General features: G+C 39.0%; 2 protein-coding genes and 1 long non-coding RNA gene across 3 annotated transcripts; 1 reads left to right on the top strand and 2 right to left on the bottom strand.

Annotated features, from left to right (window-relative positions):
• Nucleotides 1–52: 52 nt before the first annotated feature.
• Nucleotides 53–13,344, bottom strand: utp4 (UTP4 small subunit processome component). Its single transcript, XM_088079700.1, has 17 exons — nucleotides 13,205–13,344; nucleotides 12,872–13,035; nucleotides 11,675–11,863; nucleotides 10,923–11,007; nucleotides 9,949–10,038; nucleotides 8,585–8,796; nucleotides 8,316–8,487; nucleotides 7,406–7,497; nucleotides 6,382–6,478; nucleotides 6,112–6,176; nucleotides 4,381–4,497; nucleotides 3,972–4,128; nucleotides 2,976–3,082; nucleotides 2,780–2,875; nucleotides 2,432–2,617; nucleotides 2,164–2,274; nucleotides 53–314 (listed from the first exon to the last, which is right to left on the bottom strand). Exons 2-17 carry the CDS (start codon nucleotides 13,028–13,030, stop codon nucleotides 198–200), a joined length of 2,052 nt encoding a protein of 683 aa, XP_087935826.1. The 5' UTR covers nucleotides 13,031–13,035; nucleotides 13,205–13,344; the 3' UTR covers nucleotides 53–197.
• chtf8 (CTF8, chromosome transmission fidelity factor 8 homolog (S. cerevisiae)) lies at nucleotides 13,339–16,690 on the top strand. The gene is made up of 3 exons (XM_042496648.2): nucleotides 13,339–13,498; nucleotides 14,566–14,689; nucleotides 16,142–16,690. Exons 1-3 carry the CDS (start codon nucleotides 13,479–13,481, stop codon nucleotides 16,406–16,408), a joined length of 411 nt encoding a protein of 136 aa, XP_042352582.2. The 5' UTR covers nucleotides 13,339–13,478; the 3' UTR covers nucleotides 16,409–16,690.
• Nucleotides 16,506–23,009, bottom strand: LOC148189088 (uncharacterized). Its single transcript, XR_015776943.1, has 3 exons — nucleotides 19,373–23,009; nucleotides 18,647–18,763; nucleotides 16,506–16,644 (listed from the first exon to the last, which is right to left on the bottom strand). It is a non-coding gene; the product is annotated as an uncharacterized LOC148189088 (long non-coding RNA).
• Nucleotides 23,010–23,038: the final 29 nt, after the last annotated feature.

Here is a 23,038-nt window from a genome sequence, read left to right as displayed (position 1 = left end):
GCAAATATTATGACATTCAACAAATTCAACACACTCACACATTCAAGCAATATTAGTAAATTATTCTATTTATTACTTTATCAAATGTTTTTTTTACAAAGTGGTAACACATGAACACTTGTTGACAATAGTTTAAGATGTGGGCGTTACAGTGACGTAACAATCCTTTGCTTCAAGCTGAGACAACTTCACTTTGTTTATGTGGCAAACTTCTTCTGTCGGACAGGTGCAGGCAGCTGAGACATGATGTCCAGCAGGGGGCGCTCCACTACGACCAGGGAATGGTCCTCCAATAAACTCACACACATGAGGTGCTGCGGGACCAAATATCAGAAGAACAAAAAACATTAGAAAGATTAACGAGAAAGTTAAACAAAAAGTTTGTTTGTAAAAGTACATATTTATAAAAGTGTGGTTAACTCTACCGACTTTAAAGTGGGAATTAAATGGAAAGCACTTCCTCAGCCTGATCTGACCTGAATAGTTTGTATACTTTAAGTTTATCTTATCCCTAATTCATGTGAATGAAGCCAGTTCGATTACACAGCGTGGTGCCAACGAAGGGAGCCAAAAAAAACAACGCAGTCACCAAACAAAAAAAAACTTTAAACTTGCATTAACACGCCACATCATTCAACACGGCGCTGCTTTGGCCAATCAAACACATGCTTGTGCACATTCCTGGTAAATTACTTTATCACATGAGTGACGCATTTGTATTGTTTACCTTGTAACTACTGTGAGGAAAGATGAAATGATGGTGACTTTCCAGAGTGTCAAAACCCTGTACACTGTAGTTTACGCTGTAGTGTAAGGGGTTTTTGAGCATTGAGTGATTTGACATCTGATAAGGCAGTGATACTCAACTAAAGGCCCCCAAACATTTTTTAAAGTAAAGTGATTCACACTAGGAACTGTTTTGTACTTTTAGTATGCAGAAGGTGGCAGAGAGCACGAAACAGCATCAAAATACAGCCTGTTTATCAAAAAAAGTGCCGGAGGATCCCCTGCACCCCTTCACAGAGCTCTTTCCTACAAACATCCTAAAATCTTAGATTGCACCAAAATCCTACAAACATCCTCAAATCGTAAAAAAGTCCCCCCCCCCCAAAGCAAAGAAATTATTCCTGTGATAAGCCTTTAAACACATTTAAGTGTGACTCAGAGACTTTGTGGATTGTCTTCATCGTGTCCTCGGGGGGGCGAACTACGAAGCGAGATTAGTGCCTTAGCGAAGTCTGTGGAGTCTAAAGCCAGAGTCCAAACACACTACAACATTTCCCAAAACAATACATTTCACGAAACACAGTGCATCCATTCAGCAAAAAAAAAAAGAATTGCCTAATAGTACATACCTTTTGCAGTTTGAGTCTCACCAAACGTTTGTCTTGGACAATGTTGATTTTTGAGTGCCCCTTTTAAGTTGGAATCATCAGGTGGAGACCGTCAGTCGACCGAGACTGCTTCGAGTCTGTGCGGTGCACTTGTGGGGACGTTTTGGTCTCCAGATTTTGCTGCGGAGTGAGAGCTCTTGACTTTCACTCTTTGTAAAACCTTGTTTTGTTTTCTGAAATGTTTTTTTTTTTTTTCTGAAATGTTGTGTTTTGATTTAATTGTTTTTCAATTAAACTTCTACACCATATTTTTTATCCTGTATTTCTGTTTTTAGCTATTTACATTGCTTTCATTGTTTGTTGTTTTGTATGATTTTTTTCTATTTTAACTGTTGTTTGTTTGCTTGTTGATTGTTTTTAATGTCAGCATCACTGAAAATGAGGTTCTCCCCTCTATTGATTTCCCCGTCTTAAATCAAGGTTTGGATGAATAAATGAGAACTGGATTATACCGCCCGGGTTTTGGGAGAGTTTGTAAACAGATGTTTTGATATATTTTTGCTGTTATTAAACGCGGACCCCCTTTACTTCAATACACGTCAATGATCACCTTTTTGGATTCTCTGTTCACCATGAAGTCATGTGGGAATAACAAGGTTTTCTTAGAGTATTCATGATAAAACACTGCCAGAAACTGATAGAAAAGTCGTCACTTTAAAGGCGAAGTATCCCTTTAAACATGCTCCTACCAGCACAGACCCCTGTGCTGTTTCTGTCCCCACTTAAAAGCAGCTAAAGCAGCGCTTCGCTGTGCTTAGTATGATGGTACCTTGAAGTTCTTGCATATCTTGAAGGCGTGGCTGTGTGAGATCCTCTCTGGTTCGGGAAGACTCCTCAGAGTCATCTGATTGTAGAGCAGAGTCTTTGCTTCAGGGAGCGGCTGCACGTGGAAACAAACACATAAAAGCATCTGTGTTATTTAACCCCTTCACCATCATTCGGGATAAAAAGGACACATACGGCTATACAGCAGTTCTCATCACTAGTTTTGCATCGACATTGCAGACAGGTGTCAGTTAAAACGTCTGTTTACGTACCAGACTCTGGTCAATGATGCAGAACATGAACATATCGTGCAGAATGATGTGAGCAGGATTTTTTGGATTAAAGGTGACGTGGGTGACGGGTGTGTCCCTCGTCAGCCACAGGTAGTGCAGTCCTTGTTTCTGCAGCTTCCGACTCCACTCTGTGTACTCCTTCTGCACCAGAGAGAACTCAAAGATCTGCAACACAACACACACGACAAAAAATACCATTTGTAATGAGACAACACGCATCTCAACATCATCTTTGTTTTTCTCGTCTTGTATTGTAGTGAGCACAGCAGATGATCAGTAATTTATTACAACATAAAGGAGTCAGACAGAATCTGACGCAGTTTTCACCTGTTGGTCGGCGTGCGCCACAACAAGGTTGCTGGTAGTTGGGTGGATGGCCATGGCGGTGGGACAGGAGCTGTACACTGGGACTGTACAATGAAGCTGCAAACACACAGAGACATTCGGAGCAGACTTTTGTTGCTTCGGCTACAAATCAAATTTTTATCTGTCAAGAAATAACATGGATGGAGCTCAAACTCACCTTTAGCTTGTGAAGGTTGTAGACGTGGATCTCACAGTCCGTGTTCGCTGTGGCGAGCCATTTGCCATCCTCGCTGGCAAACAGCAGGTGGACCGGCTGTCTGGAGCCTGAACGTCACACACAAACACTGGTTAGACAAATACAAGCTGCAGGATGTGTGTGTGTGAGTGTGTGTGAGTGTGAGTGTGTGAGTGTGTGTGTGTGTGTGTGTGTATTTTAAAACTTAAAGTCAACAAACGTCACTGCCATTTTTGTCAGATTCACACAAGTAGTCTGAATTAATAAGTTTTCTCAGAGTTTTTTTCGCTGTCTTCAACCACTTTTCTTGGATATCAGTGTAAAAAAAACACAATCAGCACCTTTAACGTGCACAATTACATGGAGTTAAAGCTAAAGCTCAATTAGGCCATTTAAGCGGACTACTGTCCTTGTCCCAGTATATCAGCTTAGCACTATGTTTTTTTCCTTAGTAGTTAATCTCTAATTCAATTCAATAAAAAACGTTATTTGTCGTAAATGGCAAATCGGTTTCAACAGTCTACAGACCATACAAACATGATAAAGTGCTGCTTACACTTAAACTAAGTTATAAAACATGTTTGTTATGACGGAATTATTGTGCAAGCCTACCCCTTCACCGATTCACAACATTTTATTGTCCCTTTTGGGCCATGACCTCAAACACCACTAAAAAGGGCAAATAATTAGAGCTGCAGTGAACACACAGGGACCAGGATCAGCTGAGAGCATAATAAAGTGCTTACACATATTATTTATTAAAAAACATGAATTTAATGTACTTCTATGGAGATAAACACTGCAATATTCTTTTTTTAAGTAGCATATAATGCCATGACTTTGTAAAATAATTTACATTCTGGAATATTACTGTAAAGTGACTCAGATTACCACAAAAGTGATCAAATATTTTGACTCTGACTCTGTGAAATGAGCTCCTGACAGTTCTACATCACACCAGACTGGACTCAGACTCACATGACTTGGGTTTGAGGGTGTGAAGGTATTTGCACTCTGACTGATTGAGGGCGACAACAATGACTGAAGACTGGCTAGAGGAAGCGAAGAGTTTGGAGGAGTCGGAGGAGAAGCACAGCTGGTGGGCCGAGCGAAGCTCCTTCGGTAATTTGGACACCTGGAGGGAGGACGAGGACGGAGACAGAGAAGGTTGAGCTCCATTATACACCAACAAATCGTCAAACACATCGAATGCTTACACTCGGTTTAACATTTAGCAGATGCTGAAAACAGATGGTTTGATGATCTTTCTATGAAGAACAAACAGCTCCAGGCAGTTTATTAAAGTTTGAGATCTCGTATTTCTACGCTGATGTTTGTGACAGGAGAACAAAAGTGGGAGCGTCTGTATCAGAGTCGGTGAGCTCACCTTGGTGACGCTGACGGTGTCGTTCTGTAACCTGTAAAGACGGAAGCTGGTGACGGTAGAGTACGCCAGCCAGCCTCCACATGGAGACAGAGCACTGCAGCAGATGTGATCCTCTCCCTGCAAACATCAGCACACAGTCAGCTTTTGGATCCAATGTCCTCTAAACTCAAAAATATGTCAAAACATACAGGCACAGATGATGCAGAATTCCTGGAGAACCTGTCTGCAAATAATATATTCTTAACGAGTGTAGAAAAACACGCTGCAGTTCGGGGAGTTTGAGTCATGAGGCGGATCATTGATCTATCAGGCCAATCACAGCTGATTCGGCTTGCGTGGTATATAATATTGCAACCCATCATACATTTCTGAAATTTCGGGGTATACGGTATATGACAGTATAAGTGTGCGGCAATAACATTCACCTGACTTGTGCGCTACTTTCAGATATTTAGATTTCTAAATAGATCGGGCTGGGCGATACAATGATATCAATTGCAAAATAACTTCGATTCTTCCACGACTGAAGAGAGACGTGGCCGCTAAAATAGCGATAGAACATATTCCAGCCATGTTTTGACAGATAACACAAACAGCCAATGATAATAAGAAGAGCGCCGCGGCGAACCAAATGCAGTGAACGACTTTGACTCGACAGACAAACAGAGCGCAGCTTCTCCTGAAAGCACCAAAGTGTCTGAAACAGACACATTTGCAGAGGTGGAAAGTGACTTCTTTAGACTTCTACAAACTACTTTGTGTTAGTTTCAGCTTTAATCAGACTTTGGATGAATTATTTAGAAACACAAGGACGCATCGCTCCGTGTCTCATCCAGCCGCTGAGCTCTTATAATTATTGCCAGGGGCAGATGTAATGTTTTGGGGGCCCGGGGCCACAAGCAAATGCACTTATTTTCACCCTTTTCTCTAACTGGGAATGTTGGCAGCTATAGGAGAAGTATCAAAAAACACTCCAACACACCATGAATGAAACTGTGAGCGAACAAACCACAAAAAAAGGCAAAAAGCAAAATAATCGTTCATTAATCATAACTTACATAAAATGTAAAATTAATTAAATTAATTTGAACTAAAATTACCTGGACCTCTGTGAATTTTAGTAGAATAGGTCCATCAGTTGGTGATGCCTGTGCTACAGTATATTTGTCACGTTCAATGTTTGACAGAAACTAAACATTTAAACCAAAGTTAACCTAATGACATCTTCATATCTCACTTAGGAGTAGAAGGGAACCTTTAAGCTTGACAGAAATAAAGATTTGATGCATATCATGATATATATTGATATCGACTGATATGAAAAAAATTATCATGATAAAACATTTTTTTCATATCAACCAGCCCCATAAATACACAATAAAAATCCACAAAATGTAAAGTAATACTGTTATACATGTTTTCTTTATTAAGCCCTGTATCCACTGTGTGATTTCGGGTTGCCTCAGATGAAAAATGACCTTCGTGAGAGAAACGTGGAGATATCTTTGGTCGTGGCTCTAAATTGTGGTCGTGCGTGACACAGTGAGAGAGGTTCGGGGATATTTTCCACATATATATATATATATATATATATATATATATATATATATGATATTCTATTCATATATTATATAAGTGCTCCATAGGATCCAGCTCCAAAAATAGAAACTCAATATGTGAAAGCAGATGTGACACAAATGCGTGGGGAACCTTGCATCAGTACGTACACACCTTTCTCTTCAGCTGGATCAGTTTCTCTGGTTTCCTCTTCACAGGCAGACTGTCCCCAGGCTTCCCTGTTATCATCACAGTACAGACAGTTATTACACTGGAACAACTGTAAAACTAAAGAGAGAATAATGTCAACTATTGTTTGTTGTCCTGTTTATTCAGAGCATCTTTAGTTGTTTCTTGCATTATTATGGAAGCGTGCGTATGCGTGCGTATGCGGCGCAAGGCAAGGCGTCAAGGCGTGCGTGCATGCATGCATGCATTACTCACCATGTCCGTCGCTCTCCCCTAGTCTCCACAGCTCTAAATGATCGGGGAACTGGAAGAGCAGCAGTCCTGCTTTCTTTGCACAACAAACCAGGCTCCTCTACACGGGACACAGACATGAACAGTTGTCATCTTCACTGACCGTAAATGTGCTCTCTTATGCATAAATCACTCAGAGTTATCTCGTGCAGCATGTATTTTTTTACAACTTCATACCTTCACAATGTATATGACTTGGTATTTCTGCTCGCTGCTCAATTTCAAGTGTTGCAGTGAAGTGTCTAAATACTTCTGTCAGTGTGATATTTCAGGACTATTTTCTATTTAATAAATCTGCAAGAAAATGCAACATAACAAAATGTGGAAAGGGGAAGGGGTGTGAGTACTGTCTAAATACGCAGTATACTCAGGCAGTACAAACTGTCAGCAACATCAGTGTTGTATGTATTTGCTTACTGTCCAATACTGTGATACTCAACATACTTCCCACAGGCCAAATCTGCCACCCACTAGGGTCCAGGTTGCCCCAAAGCCATTTTCTAATTTCTAATTAAAGTAAAGTCATTCACACTGGGAAAAGTTTTTGTACTTTAAATAAACATAAGGTGCCAGAGTGCAAAAAAACAACATCAAAAAAGGGCTTGTTTATTAAAAAAAGGGCCAGTGGAGGACGGAGAACTTATCTAAGCCCCTAAAGTCCTAAAATCCTTAAAACGTGCAAAAAAATCTAGAAACTTCCTTAAATCCTAGGAGCACCTCTTCAACATCCTTGAAATGTTCTAAAATACAACAAACATACTAAAATTTTTTAAAAAATCCCCAAAACTTTAAAAATGTCCTAAAGTCCTAGAAACCTCCATAAATCCTTTAAAATGTCCTAGAATCCTAAAAACACATTTGGGGCTGCTGTGGCCCCACATTGGCAAAGCGAATCGAGTATTTCTGCTCTAACATATAAAAAACTGCACAGTTTCTCAAATCTGTGTGAGGTGGTGAAAGATTTTTCACATTAAAAATATGCACTTACATGTGGGAAAGCTATTTTGCGCAGCGCGGACTCCTGCGTGTTTTTCTCCACTTTGTCCAGCAGAGGTCGCACCACCAGCTGAGTGTCCATACCTGACAGATTACAAACACGAAAACGTCATCATCCTCTTATCATATGGCAAGTTCATATTTAAGGCGATATACAGGTTTTAGACTGTATAACTTCATTACACAGTAAATGTTTCCATTAGCCTCCACTTTAATGCTCAGTTATAATTAATCTGAAATGGGCCATTCTGTATAATGAGTATTTCTACTTTTGGGACTTTAACTTTTTAACACCTGGAATAAAATCAGTTTTCCTAGGCTGCATTCACCGAGCATTAAAACCTCTGAAACCAGACAAAACTGGTTTGATTTCTTTCAAAAGCACGAGAAAAACATAATGAGCAACTCAACATAAAATGTCCTGCAAAGTGCAAAAAAAAAATAAAATCTGTAAAAGGTGACAAGAAAATGATCTGAAGATTAGCCGTTTATTAGATATTATCAAAAAACGAGGAAAATGTCTAAAATGTATATAATTATCATTCTCTTGATTATATATTTAAAATAGTTTCAGAAAACCTTCTTGAGGTTAATTCTTGTTTTGTGTTGTTTTTTTTGTTTTAAAATTTTTTGACCAATTTCTTGCTAATTTTGGGCGGTTTCTTGTTAAGCTGCTCGTCACTTTCCCGTGTTTTTAAAAGAAATTTTAAGCCAATTAGCTCTGGTATCAAGGGGTCAAGTATATTCTGATGTATTATGAACGTATTACTATGTATTTTCTGATTTTAGTCACTCCGTTTACCACTGTATGTTAGTTTACTGGAATATTAAAGGGTTTTCTCTCACTGGGTTACTGCGTTCACTCCTCACACTTTAAACATCAACAGCAGATTCACACTGACCTCCAGAAACCACAGCGGTTTCAGTGTGGGCGAGCGCCCTCACGTCATGCGAGTGGTTTTTAAAGGTCCTCGTTCGGACCCATTCCTTATCGTGCCGGTCAAAAGTCGAGGAGAGGAACTGAAACTGGACGACCGTCCCCTCTGACGTCCCGGCCAGCAGACTGCTCTCATCCTGTTGAATATTTAAAAAGATAAACGTCACAGATTCGGCTCGCGTGTTTACCTAAAACCGCCTTCAGCGGTCGTGTGATGTGTCCTCAGTCTCTTACCTGAGAGACAGACAGAGCCAGAACGTCCCACTTGGTGATCAGGTGAGTTCTGAGCAGAGTTCCTGTGAATCCGTCCCACATCTGGACCTTTCCTGCAGAGTCGCCGCTAACGACGGTGTGGTCGGACAGGAAGACGATGCTCCAAACCACCACGTCTTTGCTCGCTGACGCTCCGACGCCTCTCTCCACCAGCAGTCTGTGTGTGGCGCGGCCTGAAGTCCAGAAAAGCAAACAGAAGCTGAAAGGTTACGATCGTATCATTATATATATATTTATATTTACAGGGTTCATGTACGTTTTTAGTGGATTCATTTTCGTGAGTTTTCCGAGACGAATTTTCAAGACCAAACATTGTTTGAAACAATCATCAATATTCTTCATCAGTTCTTTTTCTTTACTATATAAAAGCTTTTCTAAATAAATAATGTTTTAAGCATTAATGAATTCAGAACAGGATTAGAATTTAATACTTAAATATAACTAAGGGACTGTTTGTTATTTATGGGGGGGGGGTGCAAAATGGGGGAGGCATGCCAAATATTTCTAGCACTGAGGAGGAACTTATGGTTTATTTTGGCTAAACGGGAGGGCCGTACAACTTTGATTTGCTTTATTTTTTATTTATTTTACTTAGGATTTTAAAGAAAAGATGCCCTCCTGTGGGTTTGGAAGGCATGATTTCTTTTTCTAGAGAAAAAAAAATTGAGTTTTCGCCAGTAATTACACAAATTTTCACAGCCAGAAACTGTAAAAACAGAATTTAGTGCTGGATTTTCACATTTCCAATGGTCCTTGAATGAGTCATGTGTTATGCTACAGGTTTGTGGTACAAAATGACATGACTTTTCCAAAATTTTCTGGGTTTATTTAGGTTTTTTTTTCTGGCCTGGAAATTGCTATTTGCAAATTCAATGATTTCTCCAAGTTTTTCATGACAAAATACGCTGCAACTGGATTCCAGTGGGTTTGGAAAAGGTGATTTCTGGGCTATTTCGAGTAAAACAAAAAGGATCTTGCTCTAACAAATGGTCTATCTCTGTGCGGATAATTTCTAAAATGTTATCAGACTCTTATAATAACAATCTGAAACTGTCAGTGGCAAAAAAAAAACACTTTTAGTGGACATAAAATGAAACTGCCTGCAGGGATTACACTGCAGCCTGTTTAGCCGTTGTTGGCTGTTCTCACTCCGGAACAATGTCAAAAATGATCGTTTCTATTAGCAATAAAGCACAAAATCGTGGGAAAATATAATCAAAGCTACCCTTTGACATGCACAAAACTCTTCTAATGTTGCATTTTATTATTTTATCTGAGCGCAGGCTCCATGCTCGTTACTTCAGGATGAGGGTGTGTCTGCTCACCTGACGCAGCATCAAAGATTCTGATCATGTTCATCGTGCCTGCAGCTATCAGCGTACCAGAGGGATGCCAGGACAGAGATAAAATACGACCTAAACGATCACACAACACAAAATCAAACACTGACTGTCACACGCAGGGTCCAAAATTACACAAGCACAACAAAATACTGCTCAAATGTGATCTTGAAAGAAAAAATAAATGAATAATTAGCATTGCACAAAGTTCAAACCACTGCTCACTTTACACTTTACACAATATATTTATTTTTTTAATCTATATATCTATATAATATATTTATCTTTTGATCATTTTGATCTATTTTCTAGATCAAAAATGTTCTTAGAATCTTTATTTTTACTCATTTGTGATCGTAAAGTTACATTTTGAACACTCAATGAGATTAAAACATAAACCTTATGTGTGAGTTGCATGTTTTTTTTTAACTGCACAAACTATGATGACTTAAGAGAGTCATTACTCCATCAGGTGGCTCGACTAAATTCTGTTTTCTGGCACTTTTATGACCAACAGTCAAATGGGTGTTTAAGTTTGGCAATTTTGTTGCAAAAACCTGGGAGAGAATGCAATAAAGTTTGTTTCATTTGTAATTCTTCTGACTTTTCTTTCACAGCTTCAGAGTCAGTGTCCCTGAACTCGGTCTGACTCAGTGCTGATTTGATTTTGTACAATATTTCTGTTGCTTTGCTCAATTTTCTTTCCTTTTAATGCTGTCTGAAAATATGTGCACTGGACTCTGGTCCTGGCTTGTTTTGATTTTATAGTGTCTTGAAAGAGCATGCGGCCTGGGCATTACTGTGTGCATGACAGAATAATTGAAAATATCTATATTAATTGATTGATTGTAATCATCTGAGCACGTGCATGTATTTATTATGTAAGCACAGCTATGCACTGAGAATTATAACTGCCTGCAGAAAAGCAAAAACACCTTTGCATCAGCTTGTTTTCTTACCTTTCTGCCTGTCGAAGTTTCTCTGAAACTGAATCCTCTCCTCCAGGATTTCAAACACCTTTATGGTCCCGTCCTCACAACCCACCTGACAAGCAAAACACCCAGTCAATCAATAATCGAAGCTGGAGGCCAAATCAGGATCACGGCTTCAAACTAGGAAACATTAGTCTGAGTGGAAGAACTGAAGCGTCAGGTGTCGATTAACCCACCGAAACCTGGATCAGCATCACTTTTCTTGTGCTTCATTCAGAAACCTTCACATATTCAAACCTTAAATCTTTGAGCAGATTGGTTCGACTTCTTTTGAAAACATGAGGAAAAGGCAATGAGCAACTTGGCAAGAAATGTTCGTAAAACTGTGCAAAAATAAGCAAATGTTGAGAGTTATCTTTTAAAAACGAGAAAAAATATCCAAATATCCAAAAAATATAAAAATTATCAAAATTCTACATATATTTAAAATTTAAAAGTTATTATTTTTTAAGTGCTTTTTTCAGGTAATTACCTTCTATTTTAATTTATTTTATTTGGGTTTTTTGTTGCCTTTTTTCTTTGTTTTTTTAGGTTTTTTTGGGGGGTGTTTTTGCTGATTTATGGGCAATTTCGTTGTTATTCTTCAAGTTTTAAAAGTAATTTGGGGAATATTTTTCTTAAGTTACTTATTGCGTTCTTCCCATGTTTTAGAAAGAAATCAAGCCAATTTGATCAGATTTAAAACAGTTAAATAAAATATCCACAAGGTCTTGACTGACCGCTAGCAGTGTTCCCTGGTTGTTGCTGCTGATGGTCCAGATTGGTCCTCCGTAGGCCTCCACGGTGTATTTGGGTCTCAGGTTCTCCAGGTCGTACTCTGTGATCTCTCCGTTCAAACCAGCGCTGAACAGACGCTGACCAACCCAACACAGAGCCTCCGCCGCCCTGCCGTCCCGTCCCGGGATCACCTGGACATCGAAATCCAGACAAGTTATTTCAACACATCTCACCTGCAGTTCAACGAGTCTGACCTCCAGACCAGAGACACTTCACTGGCTTTGTTTGACGGGGGGCCAGGGGCCAGTCGCAGCAGCCCCTCACACATTTCTATGATTTATGACGTTTTTTAGGATTTTAGGACGTTTCCAGGATTTTACGAGGTTTGTAGAATTTAGCACATTTTTAGGATTTTCTAGTATTTCATGATATTTGTATGATTTTGGCATGTTTCTAGGACTTCAGCATATTTCTAGTATTTTAGGACATTTCTGGGATTCTAGGATATTTCTAGGCTTTTATGGTATCTTTAGATGCTTTCAGGAAATTTCTAAGACTTCAGGATGTTTCCCGGGTTTTACAAGATTTCTACAATTTTAGCACATTTTTACAAATTTCAGGACTTTTTTAGGATCTTAGCATGTTTATAGGATTTTTTAGGAACACTGCTAGGATTCAAGGATATTTACATGATTTTAACATATTTCTAGGAGTGCGGGATATTACTAACATTTTAGGATATTCCCAGAATTTAAGGACATTTCTGGGATTGTAGGATATTACTAGAATTTTAGTACGTTTTTAGGATTTTAGAATATTATATAATAGTATACAATATAATTAATATAATATTTTATGCACTCTGTCACCTTAATACAAAAATAATTCCCAGCGTGAATCGCTTTGTTTTTGTTATGAATCAGAACATTTTTGGGGGCTACCTGGTACCCTATTAGGGGCCAGATTATGTCCAAGTGCCACAAGTTAAGTATCACTGGTGTGGCCCCATATGCAGCTCTTATAGGAAGAGGACAGTTTTCTGCAAAACTCCATTGACAAATTGAGCATTTTAGTGTTTCTTTGTCGTCTACTTTTAAAACAAATACACGGGGAGGAGAATGTCATATGAAATGCTGACACTAAGCGACACTCTTTAATACGGCATACATGTCCACACCACAGTAACGATGTTTAATCACCTTTTCCTGGAAGTAGTTGTCAGTGAAGTTGAAGACCTCCAGAGCTCCGTCGGCCCGGGCCACAGCCAGCCGCTCGGTCCGGCCGTTGAACGCCATGGCTCGGATAGCAGCGGGCATGTAGTCGAAGAACCGGACGCGGTGCACCTTAAACTCGCCCATTTTCACTGTGAAGTGAAACACAGGTGAGTTATCAAAGCTGGGCACGCGACGGCAAAACACAAGCTCCGAAGCTGCTGTCCGCGAGCTAAACCCAAACCTCCCGGCTTACACGCGCCAAATGAGAAATAACAATCGATTTAGCGGTATTTAAAATCAATACACAGCGCTGTTTACCTGCTGTTTTGTGTCACAGTCGATAAGTTTCTTCCCCGTTAACTCCACACGCTGGAAAACATCAGCAGCCACGTTGGAAACCTTTGAACCGGCAGTGAATGACCCAAACAACGGAAACACGTCATCATAGTGACAGCAGCACGCGCAGCTGGCGGGAAATAGCACCGGAGTAACAACACAGACTGAAGGGTTTAATGTCAGCGCGATCACCGTTTACCGGTGATTTTTTGATTTTGTCGGGGTTATAGGAAGATCTCCGCTATCTGACGAGACTATGGTTCAAATAGTCATAAGGTAAAAGCGTTTATTTGTATTTTTGTGTGTTTTTTGCTGTTTATAAGCAGGCTGCTTCACGTATATTATGTTTGGAGGACTTGTTAGTGTTGTTAGTGAAGTTTAGAGTACTGTATTATTAAAGTATTATTAATGTCTGTGAGAACAGTGCAATGAATAAGAAACTGAGAACTCAAAACCACCAAAATCGCTGTTTTGACGGAGGAGAAAAATAACGAAAATGAAGTGAGTGAAAATTTGGTTTGATAGATATTTATTTCAGACATGTAAAACAAACAAAAAAATGAACAGGATGAAGTATAAACTTACTTTTTTTCTACCCCTTCTTTGCTATTCATTAATTAATCTTCATCTCTAATATACATATACATATATATAGTACACACACACACACACACACATACATGTATGTTTGTGTGTGTGTGTTATAATAATTTTATTTTATATCATAAATTAAATTACAGTTACTAATCGAAATGTTGGTGGGGTTACATATGAAAAAATGTTTTAAGTAGAAAGTTTTTATGTTCAATAAATATGTATATATATATGTATATACATTGTGTTATTTTGCATCATTTGTGGTGCAGCGATGCCTTTTTTTGGCAGATTTTTTGGACAAAGTGGGTCTGCAAAAAAGGCGTTGAGACAAATCAGAGAGCGTCATTTATGCTTTTAGTTTTTTTCTGCTTCATGGCCCTATTGAAAACATTTGTTATAAAAGTAATCAAATGTACTAAGTAACATTACTTTAATGAAGAAATCAAGTAGTTACTAAACTAATTACATTTTAACAGGGTAACTGGTAATCTGTAAACTGTTATATTTCAAAAGTAACTGTATACATCCCTATGCATTTACACACATACACCCATATGCAAACATATTATACATTCAGACATGTGTGCATGCACTTTAACACACACAAACACACACTATGCAGTTTACAAACAGCACCTGAAGTTGCACGGACAGTGCAGATGTCTCACTGTGTCAGTGGAGAAAAACTTGACTGTCTCGCAGTCTTTCCTCCGTCTGTAAAATAATGTTTTGGTGTTTCTCTGCAGAGGCAGCGTGGACGGCTGCAGTCCTCCTGAGTGGCTGCTGGTGGAGCTGCAGGGGGAGATGGTTTCCAGACACAACTCCGGTCTGGCCGGAAACGTGATGGGAGACCTGCTCTACACCAAAGAGGTAAACCGAGACCGGAGAGCACGCTGGTGCTGTTCACGCTGTGGTTTGCAGTGTATTTTTTGTGCTCTTCTGTGGCTGCTCTTATTACTCTGAGTAGTGATGCACAGACAGAAAGATCTCTGCGTTTTTATCATTTCTGTATAAATGGCACTTCACTTCACTTTTGATAAAGTTATGTTTGCTGGAGCTGTAACGATTAGTCAATTTATTATTTGCCATTTTTCATGCAAAATGACGAAACACTCTGAGCTCCAGCTTCAGTTTTTAAGGATTTGCTGCATTTTTCTTCCTTATGTGATAGTTAACTGAATATCTTAAGGTTTTGGATTATTAATCAGGCAAACGAATGGGATGTCAATCACCAGGAGCACCCCAATACAATATTATCACAATGTTATGGTCACAATATAATATTATTGCAATTTTAAACATTTTGCTTCTATATGCTGATTATGCATTTTTGTAACTACAAGTTATATCCCTAAAGGAAAACTTTGTCAACTTCATGTCACATCAATCATTTTTATTGCAGAAACATGTTTTTTGTGAGCTGAAAAAGCTTTTGATTCAAGTATTCTCACCGGCTGCCAAAAGTTACATTTGTATTTGCAATATTAATAATTTATAGACTAAAAACATAAATCCCTGGAGAAGGTGTATCAATATGATATTCCCATGAAAGTAATTGCGATACTATGCAATATCATTTCCCCGCCCCACTCCTGACAAACAAGCAGTTTGAAACATCACATCCAGCTCTGGAATATTTTGTGGAAAATCTTCACTGTTTTCTGACATTTCACTAATCAAGAAAATAACAGATCATGAAAAAATCCTTAGCTGGAGCTGCACTTGTATTGGTCTTCCTTTAATTGCCAACTTTTGTCGTAAAGGCTCTATAAGTAACCGTTTTTACCTTCTCATGGTACAAAAGAGTTCAGATCAGAGCTTTTATTGTCCCTCAGGGAGAAAAATGTGATCTGCAGTTGGCGGCAGAAACAGTTTGAAAATACAATAAACCGGCACACAGCCAAACTTGACTGAAAGTAATCTTGATCAGCAGTAAAACTTTAAGTAAAAGTAACAATGAAAGTCACCTAAAAGTGTCAGTAAAAGAAGTAAGCTCGATCGACAGTTTAAAGAAGGTAATTAAAATATTGAAATGTGAATAAATGACTGATCACAGTCATTTCCAACCCTAAAAAGTCTTAAAGTGCCAAAAAAAACAAAATGTGCATGTTAATTATGTTGATTGCAGATGAAACAGGAAAATTTACACCTTTATGTGCAGAGCTTTAACGAGCTGCTGCTCAGTTAGTTCAGTTAGTGTTTTTAAATCTTGCTGTTAAAGTGGAAAAAAAGTCCCGAATGTCTTCACGTCTCAGCCGGTCCTTCCTCATGTCCTCCCTCTGTCTCATTTTACCCACCTGTCTTCCTGTCCCGCTCCACCAGGGGGTGCCAGTGCTCATTGTGGGACACCACATTCTCTACGGGAAGCAGGTCAAACTGGAGAAACCCTTCGCTGTCCTCACCAAGCAGTCCGGCCGTCTGCAGGAGACCCACGACAACAACAGCGATGACGTCACACAGGTTCCCATGGAAACAAACCAACAAGGACCCACCTCCACCTCTTACTCCGTGACGGCCCTCATCAAACGCAAGCTGATCTTTAAGACGCGCCCCAAACCCATCATCACCAACGTGCCCAAGAAGGTGTAGCTGTGTGTCCTCGCTGCGCCGCAGGTGTGTGTGACGGTCACACGCTCTGACCCGGACCGGACTGTGCAGCTGATCAATACCGCACCTCATACTGATCAATGCAGACACCTTTCCCCTGGACGGATGCTGAGGAGAGACGTCAGCGAGGCTCCTCCCGAGTCTTGTGTTTTTCATGATGGTCTTCGTGCTGCTTCAGAGACGTTTGCACAGACAGGAATCTCACTGTGGAGGAAAAACTGAAAATTTTATGAAAAAAATTAATAAAGAATTTTGGAGATCGATCGATGTTGTTTTATAAATGCAGAAAATGCATGAAGCCTTCACTCCGTAGATCCTGTGGACGGAGACACACAACCGGCTCTGCCTGAGGGGCCACTTTTTCCAAAATGACGGGAGGTCAGGGGTCAGCTGCAGAGGCCCCACAGGTCTCTTAATACTTTTCTCGGATTTTAGACTTTTCTAGTATTTCAGCACGTTTCTAGGATTTTAGGATTTTTCTCAGATTTTAGGACATCTCTCTGATTTAGGGCTGTTTTAGGATTTAAGACATTTCTGAGATTTTTATGCATTTCTAGGATTTTAAGCCATTTATTGGATTTTAGGATGTTTTCCTGATTTTAGGGTATTTCTAGGATTTTAGAACATCCAACTGTTATAATTGTATATTTAAAATTGCAAAAAAAATCTAATGATAAGATATTTTATTTTTGCACTTTATTGAGGTCATTTTTTGTCTCCTTTTGTTTGTTACCTTTTTTTGCTTACTTTTTGGTATTTTTTTTATCTATTTTTGTTTTTAGAAATTATTGTCATTGGCAAATTGTGAGGACATAAACCGCATAAATCAGACACAAGTTAAAGTCTCACTCACTCACACACAGACCCAAACTTACAAACGCATCCAGGAGCAGAGTTAACTAAACACATTTCACCGTAAGCTCATAACAGAACATATCATCCACTCTGCCAGGGTTGGTGTAAACAAATGCAGAAATACGAGTCCTTATCCATATATACATAAAAAATATAACTTTTTACTCATTTATTGCTAATTTTGGGGCCATTTCTTGTGAAGTTGCTCATTGCCTTCCCATGTTTTTGAAAGAAATCAAACTCAGGACTAAAAGGGTTAAATGTGCTGCTGCCTGTCTTGGTCAGGATATTCTTGGAAAAGAGATTTTTTTGTTGTGTTTTTTTTCTGGTTAAATACATTTTTAGTTAAGAAAAGTCTAAAAAAATATGTGGAGGCAGAACTGGTCATATGATCACAATATTAATGTAAGGCAGGGCTTCGAGCACACATTCAGTACTTCAAGAGTTAAATCATGAGAAACAGCACGTGAACAGCTGAGAGATCAGTTTGATGACAAATATTCAAAATATTTGACTCAGTCTTTTACGGCGCAGCATTTTGACATGTTGCCAGGTTATTTGCAGCGTGTAAGAAAGTGTGTGTTTGTCTGACGGAGGCGGCTCCCGTGCTGCGGTGTCTCCCGGAGCTAAAACTACATCCTGTTAGTGTGTGGCGGCTGAAGGGACCGATTCATTCAGCTGCTGTGAAAACATCTGTCCCCTTCCCTCAGCGTTCAGACAACTCCCAAACACTCCCGCAGCACGTTTTTAAAGCCATAGCTCGGTCATTTTAATGAGGGACCGACACATTACTCACATCTATCTAGTTTGTCTGCAGTTAAAATCCTTTAATTTAGTCCTTTAAAACCTAAAAAATGGCTTGATTTCTTCAACAAACACAAGAAGGCAATAAGCAACTTAACGAGAAATGGCCCAAAAGTTAGGAATAAGTAAAAGGTTACCAGAAAATTGCCTGAGAATAAAAAAGAAAAAAGAAAAAAAGGTAAATAACAACTGGAGACAATAAAATCGCCTAAAGAAAGTGCAAAAAGAAAACTTCTGTAACATAGTTTTAAATTTTTTTTTCTTTTTTCTGGATAATATCAAACAGTCTCCCCATAACTAATTTTCATTGATTTTTTTGTCACCTTTTTTTATTTATTTTTTTTAAATAGCCTACATTTATGTCACAAACATTTCATCCAAAGTTGCTCATTGCAAAATAAATAAATGAAACAGTTTACTCAGACTCCATACACTTGTTTGTGAAAAGCACCTGAACGCAGCACAACAAAAGTGATGTCAGTCAAAGTTTTGCCACCACAAAAGAAAAAGCCGCCACAGAAAAATGCAGATGTCAAGAAGAAAAAAACACATCAAACTTACCATAAAATGACAGCAGACAAAAGAAGGAACAGCCGAGCCTCCGCTTCAGTCCATGTCCTCGGTTTAGAGGAAACCTGGACACAACACGCCGTGTGACTCCCCGCGCCCAAAGCTCAGCTGCACAGTTTTATCAGAAACAAAGGCAGCAGAGATGCCAAAAACCACAAAAAAGTACAATTATTAACCCTAAACTTAACAAACTAATAATGGGGTTAAACAAAAGACAAGCTTCTAACCCTGTGATACTGTGACCCTGTGCCCCCCAACCATTTTCTAATTCACAGTAAAAATATTGGTTAAGATGGGGGATTATTGTTGTACTTTCAGTTTACATAATGTGCCAGAGCGCATAAAACAGCATCAGAATAGAGCTTGTTTATTGTTTGCCTTTGATGTCCTAAAATGCTAAAAATACCCAAAATCCTTGAAATGTCCTTAAATCTAAGAAATGCTCCAGAATCCTGAAAATGTCTCAAAATCATAGAAACGTCCTAAAATCTTAGAAATGTCCTAAAATCCTAGAAACATGTATGGGGCTGCGACTGGCCCCTGGCCTGCTGTCATTTTGCAAAATGGCCCCCAAACAAAGCGAGTTGAGCGTCCCTTCTCTGATCTAAACTCCCGAAATTCAAATAAACAAAAAGAGCTTCTCACTCCTTCCTAACTGCTTTAGTGCTCTGTGGAGAATATTCACCAACCAAACCACCAAAACACTGCAAAACAAACCTCAAAAATGGCTTCCAAAGTCACAAAGTTAATAACTAAAACACACAAATACACTAACTCAAAAACTGCTCGCTGTGTCACTCATGCAGATTAATTTAAACACAAAATAGAGGCCGGCTTTTGTTCGTCGCAGCAGAGGTGAAGGGAGAGACCAATCAGCTGAGAGCGATCCTATCCAAGGAGCCAATCAGCAGCCACCACCTGCCTGACAACACACACACACACACACACACACACACACACACACACACACACACACACACACACACACACACACACACACAGTGAGGGGAGGAGAGAGACACCTGACAGATCACAGCAGCAACATCAATACAAAAATGACCCTTTGAAACTTGGATCGTCATTTTTTTTCTTGTGCCGTGTTCACACACCTTGTACAAGCATAAATAAATAAATTCAAAAAATTGCCAAAAATCACCAAACATTTTTAAAGACAAAAGAAAATTTCCATTAAAAAAAAAAAAGAAAACATGGCGTCTAAACCCAAAAGCCCGCACGTTTGGAAGGCGTGTTTTCTTCAAAAATCAGCAGTCAGAAATAATTACAAAATACAGCCATATAAAGTTGTACGTTCCTCCTGTAAAGACAAAATCAACACATAAAGCCGTCCCCGGTTACAAAATGATTTAGCATGCCTTCATTAATAACAAACAATCCCCAAGTTATATGTAAATATTCAGTTCTAATTCTGGTCTGAATTCATTATTTTTTAAATAATTTAAAAAGCTGACATGTAGTGCTGAAAAAGAACTAATAAGGAGTATTAACGGTTGTTTTGGAGAATGTGATGTCTTTAAATTGGCCTCAAAGTCATGGAAATTTATTGGTAAAAATATGTATGAACCAAGTCTTCAGCAAACGATCAAATTTGATCAATAACTGCTGCATCCTAATCACCTGTTTACTTCCGCTGACACAAACCGTTTTTTGTGCAGAGAACTGACCGTTACTGTTAAAACACGGACGTTCTTCCGATTAATTCAGGATTTTTTTTTTTCCTTTTTCCTTTTTTAAGTGAACGTACAATCCGGTGAACAAAATAGCGCGAGGGAAAATGTCATTCATTTAAATCATGAAGACATTCTCTCTATTTGGTATAAATGGGAGGATTGTGTCCAAAACAGGAAGCATTTTTAATGACTTAGGAAAATTCCAGCATTTTGTGATGACCACAAATAAGACCTCTTGCAGCGCCGGTTAAAACCGTCACAAAGGCAAAAGCACATTTATAAACACAATTTATTTTTAATGTATTTGTCCTTATTTGAACTTTCAAGTTTAAACTTATACAGCCCGCCAAAATAAAACATGAACATAACTTAAATGGCACGAAGAGGAAAACGTCCACTTCTGGAAGACAAAAGAGACATCTGTCGGTGTAGGAACAGATTCGCTGACGGTACTCACACTTGACAAATGGACTCGATGTGTTTCGGAAACATTCTGTCTGATCCGAAATTTGATTCGAAGAAAAAAACTTCAGAGGAAATCTCTTTGGTCTTCAGTCTTTACGCTGTTGATGGAACGAATAAACAGTCTACATCTAGTGTAAAAGGACACACATGTCCAAAGGTAAGAGAATAATGTCCTGTAGTAAAACTTAACTGTTACACAGTTTGACGCCTTTACAACGTATAAAAAAATCTCTGAATGAAACTACGACCCACCGGTGACTGTAAACTGAGAGTTGGACCACAATGTTCAGTAATAAGTTACTTATTTAACTTTGCACCAAAACAGCAAACACCAAAAGAAATTTAAAAAAAGACAGAAACTGCATGTCACATGTTCAGAAACTTTAGATTGTCTGTTGTGGTAAAACGTAGCTGCTCCACCAAACACAGCAGCAGCTGATGATTGTGCTGTTCATGGCTGATGAGAGGACATGACGGCTGGTCTCAGAGCTGAGCGATTAACACACAAACTGTCTCTGAAGACGTCCACAACATTCGATCTGACTGCAAACACTGCATCACTCATATGCATGTTCAAAGAGCTTTAGATAACCGGATCATTCCTCCTGTCCACACCGGCTGTGCAGTAATACCTTAATGTGTTAAACTGTGAGGAATCAGGGATTACGTGTCTCCAAAAGCATCAGGGGTACTCAACCGGCTTTGTTTGGGGGACACTTTTGCAGAATGACAAGAGGCCAGTCGCAGCAGCCCCATATGTTTCGAGGATTTCAGGACATTTCTAGGATTTCAGGATGTTTCTTGGACTTTAGGACATTTTTAGGATTTTAGGATGTTTCTCTGATTTTAGGATATTTCTACGATTTTAAGAGGATTCCAGGATTTTAGGACATTTTTTATGATTTTAGGGCATTTCTTGGATCGTAGGATATTTCTAGAATTTCAGGATGTTTCAAGGATTTTAGGACATTCCTGGGGATTTAGGACGTTTTAAGGGTTTTAAAATGTTGCTGGTAGAATTTTGGGACATTTCTGGGATTTTAGGACGTGTCTTGCTTTTTGGGATGTTTCTAGGATTTTAGAACATTTTTCAGATTTTTTGGACATTTTTCAGATTTTAGAACATTTTCCAGATTTTAGGATGTTTCTTGGCTTTTACAACATTTCTCTGCTTTTAGGATATTTCCAGGATTTTAAGACTTGAGATGCTTAGCTAGGACCTCTGTCATAGGGGGCTGGGGATCCTTCACCGGCACTTGGTTTGATAAACAAGCTTTATTTTGATGCAGTTTTTTTGCACTCTAGCACCTTATCTGTATTTAAGTACAAATACAATTCCCAGTGTGAATCAAGTTATTTCTATCGGGAATAAGATGATGGTTGGGGGGCCACCTGGCACCCTGTTGGAGACCAGTTTTGTCATGAATTGAGTATCACGGACATACAGTAAGATCCAAAGTATGGGTGTAAAGGATTTAGTGCTGGGCTGAATAACATAACAACTAATGTAACGTATTACTTTGCTGCTGAGTATAAGATTTAAAAAAGATAAATCTTTTAAAAGATATCACTTCATGGCCAGCATGGCGAGGAATGATTACAGCAAGCTCTTAAAAGTACATATGGTATTTTAATATTGTATTGAAATAATTTGTAGAAATCCTAATTTATGTTATATGGCGTGTTGAGACAGAACACAAACCAATTTCCAAATTAATTTTCTGAATAAAACTGCAAAAACACTCAGTTTATTATTCACAAACAGCTGATGTACCATCTGTACCGATGTGAGCTGTAGCTGGCCGGGAACGCAATATGCACAAACTCTGTGTGTGTGTGTGTGTGTGTGTGTGTGTGTGTGTGTGTGTGTGTGTGTGTGTGTGTGTGTGTGTGTGTGTGTGTGTGTGTGTTCAACACGTTCTCATCCCAAGTCATCACATATCGTCACTTTGCAGTGGACTACTTATTACGCTCTTGGTATCCTTCTGCGTCATCTTTTGACATTTCAGGATGCCGCTACTATGATGTCACTAAAAGCACATGGTGAGATTAAGCTGCACGTCGTTATGTTTAGGCAACAAAAGCACAAGCAGGCACGGATGGTTAGGTTTAGGCAAAAGAGGCACATGGTAAGGTGTAGAAAAAAACAACACATTCACACGATGCAGACCAGACTCCTGCATGAAAGTCCGAGATTTGTTCGATCCATTCATCGCCCCTCCGCCCGCCC

This window comes from Plectropomus leopardus, chromosome 7 (assembly GCF_026936395.1).
Source record: "Plectropomus leopardus strain MGB_pleo_1.0 chromosome 7, ASM2693639v1, whole genome shotgun sequence".
In the NCBI taxonomy this organism is placed as follows: domain Eukaryota; kingdom Metazoa; phylum Chordata; class Actinopteri; order Perciformes; family Serranidae; genus Plectropomus; species Plectropomus leopardus.
The sequence above is the reverse complement of the archived record's forward strand: the minus strand, read 5'-3'. Positions and strand labels throughout refer to the sequence as shown.

Bases quoted from the DNA above. Each gene is read 5' to 3' on its own strand.
- utp4 (XM_088079700.1), bottom strand. From the start codon at position 13,030: ATGGGCGAGTTTAAGGTGCACCGCGTCCGGTTCTTCGACTACATGCCC. The intron at 8,797-9,948 runs GTGAGCAGACAC...TCTGGACTTCAG, and splicing joins AATCTTTGATGCTGCGTCAG to GCCGCGCCACACACAGACTG. The intron at 8,488-8,584 runs GTAAGAGACTGA...AATATTCAACAG, and splicing joins TGGCTCTGTCTGTCTCTCAG to GATGAGAGCAGTCTGCTGGC.
- chtf8 (XM_042496648.2), top strand. From the start codon at position 13,479: ATGGTTCAAATAGTCATAAG. The intron at 13,499-14,565 runs GTAAAAGCGTTT...GTTTCTCTGCAG, and splicing joins ATGGTTCAAATAGTCATAAG to AGGCAGCGTGGACGGCTGCA. The intron at 14,690-16,141 runs GTAAACCGAGAC...CCGCTCCACCAG, and splicing joins ACCTGCTCTACACCAAAGAG to GGGGTGCCAGTGCTCATTGT.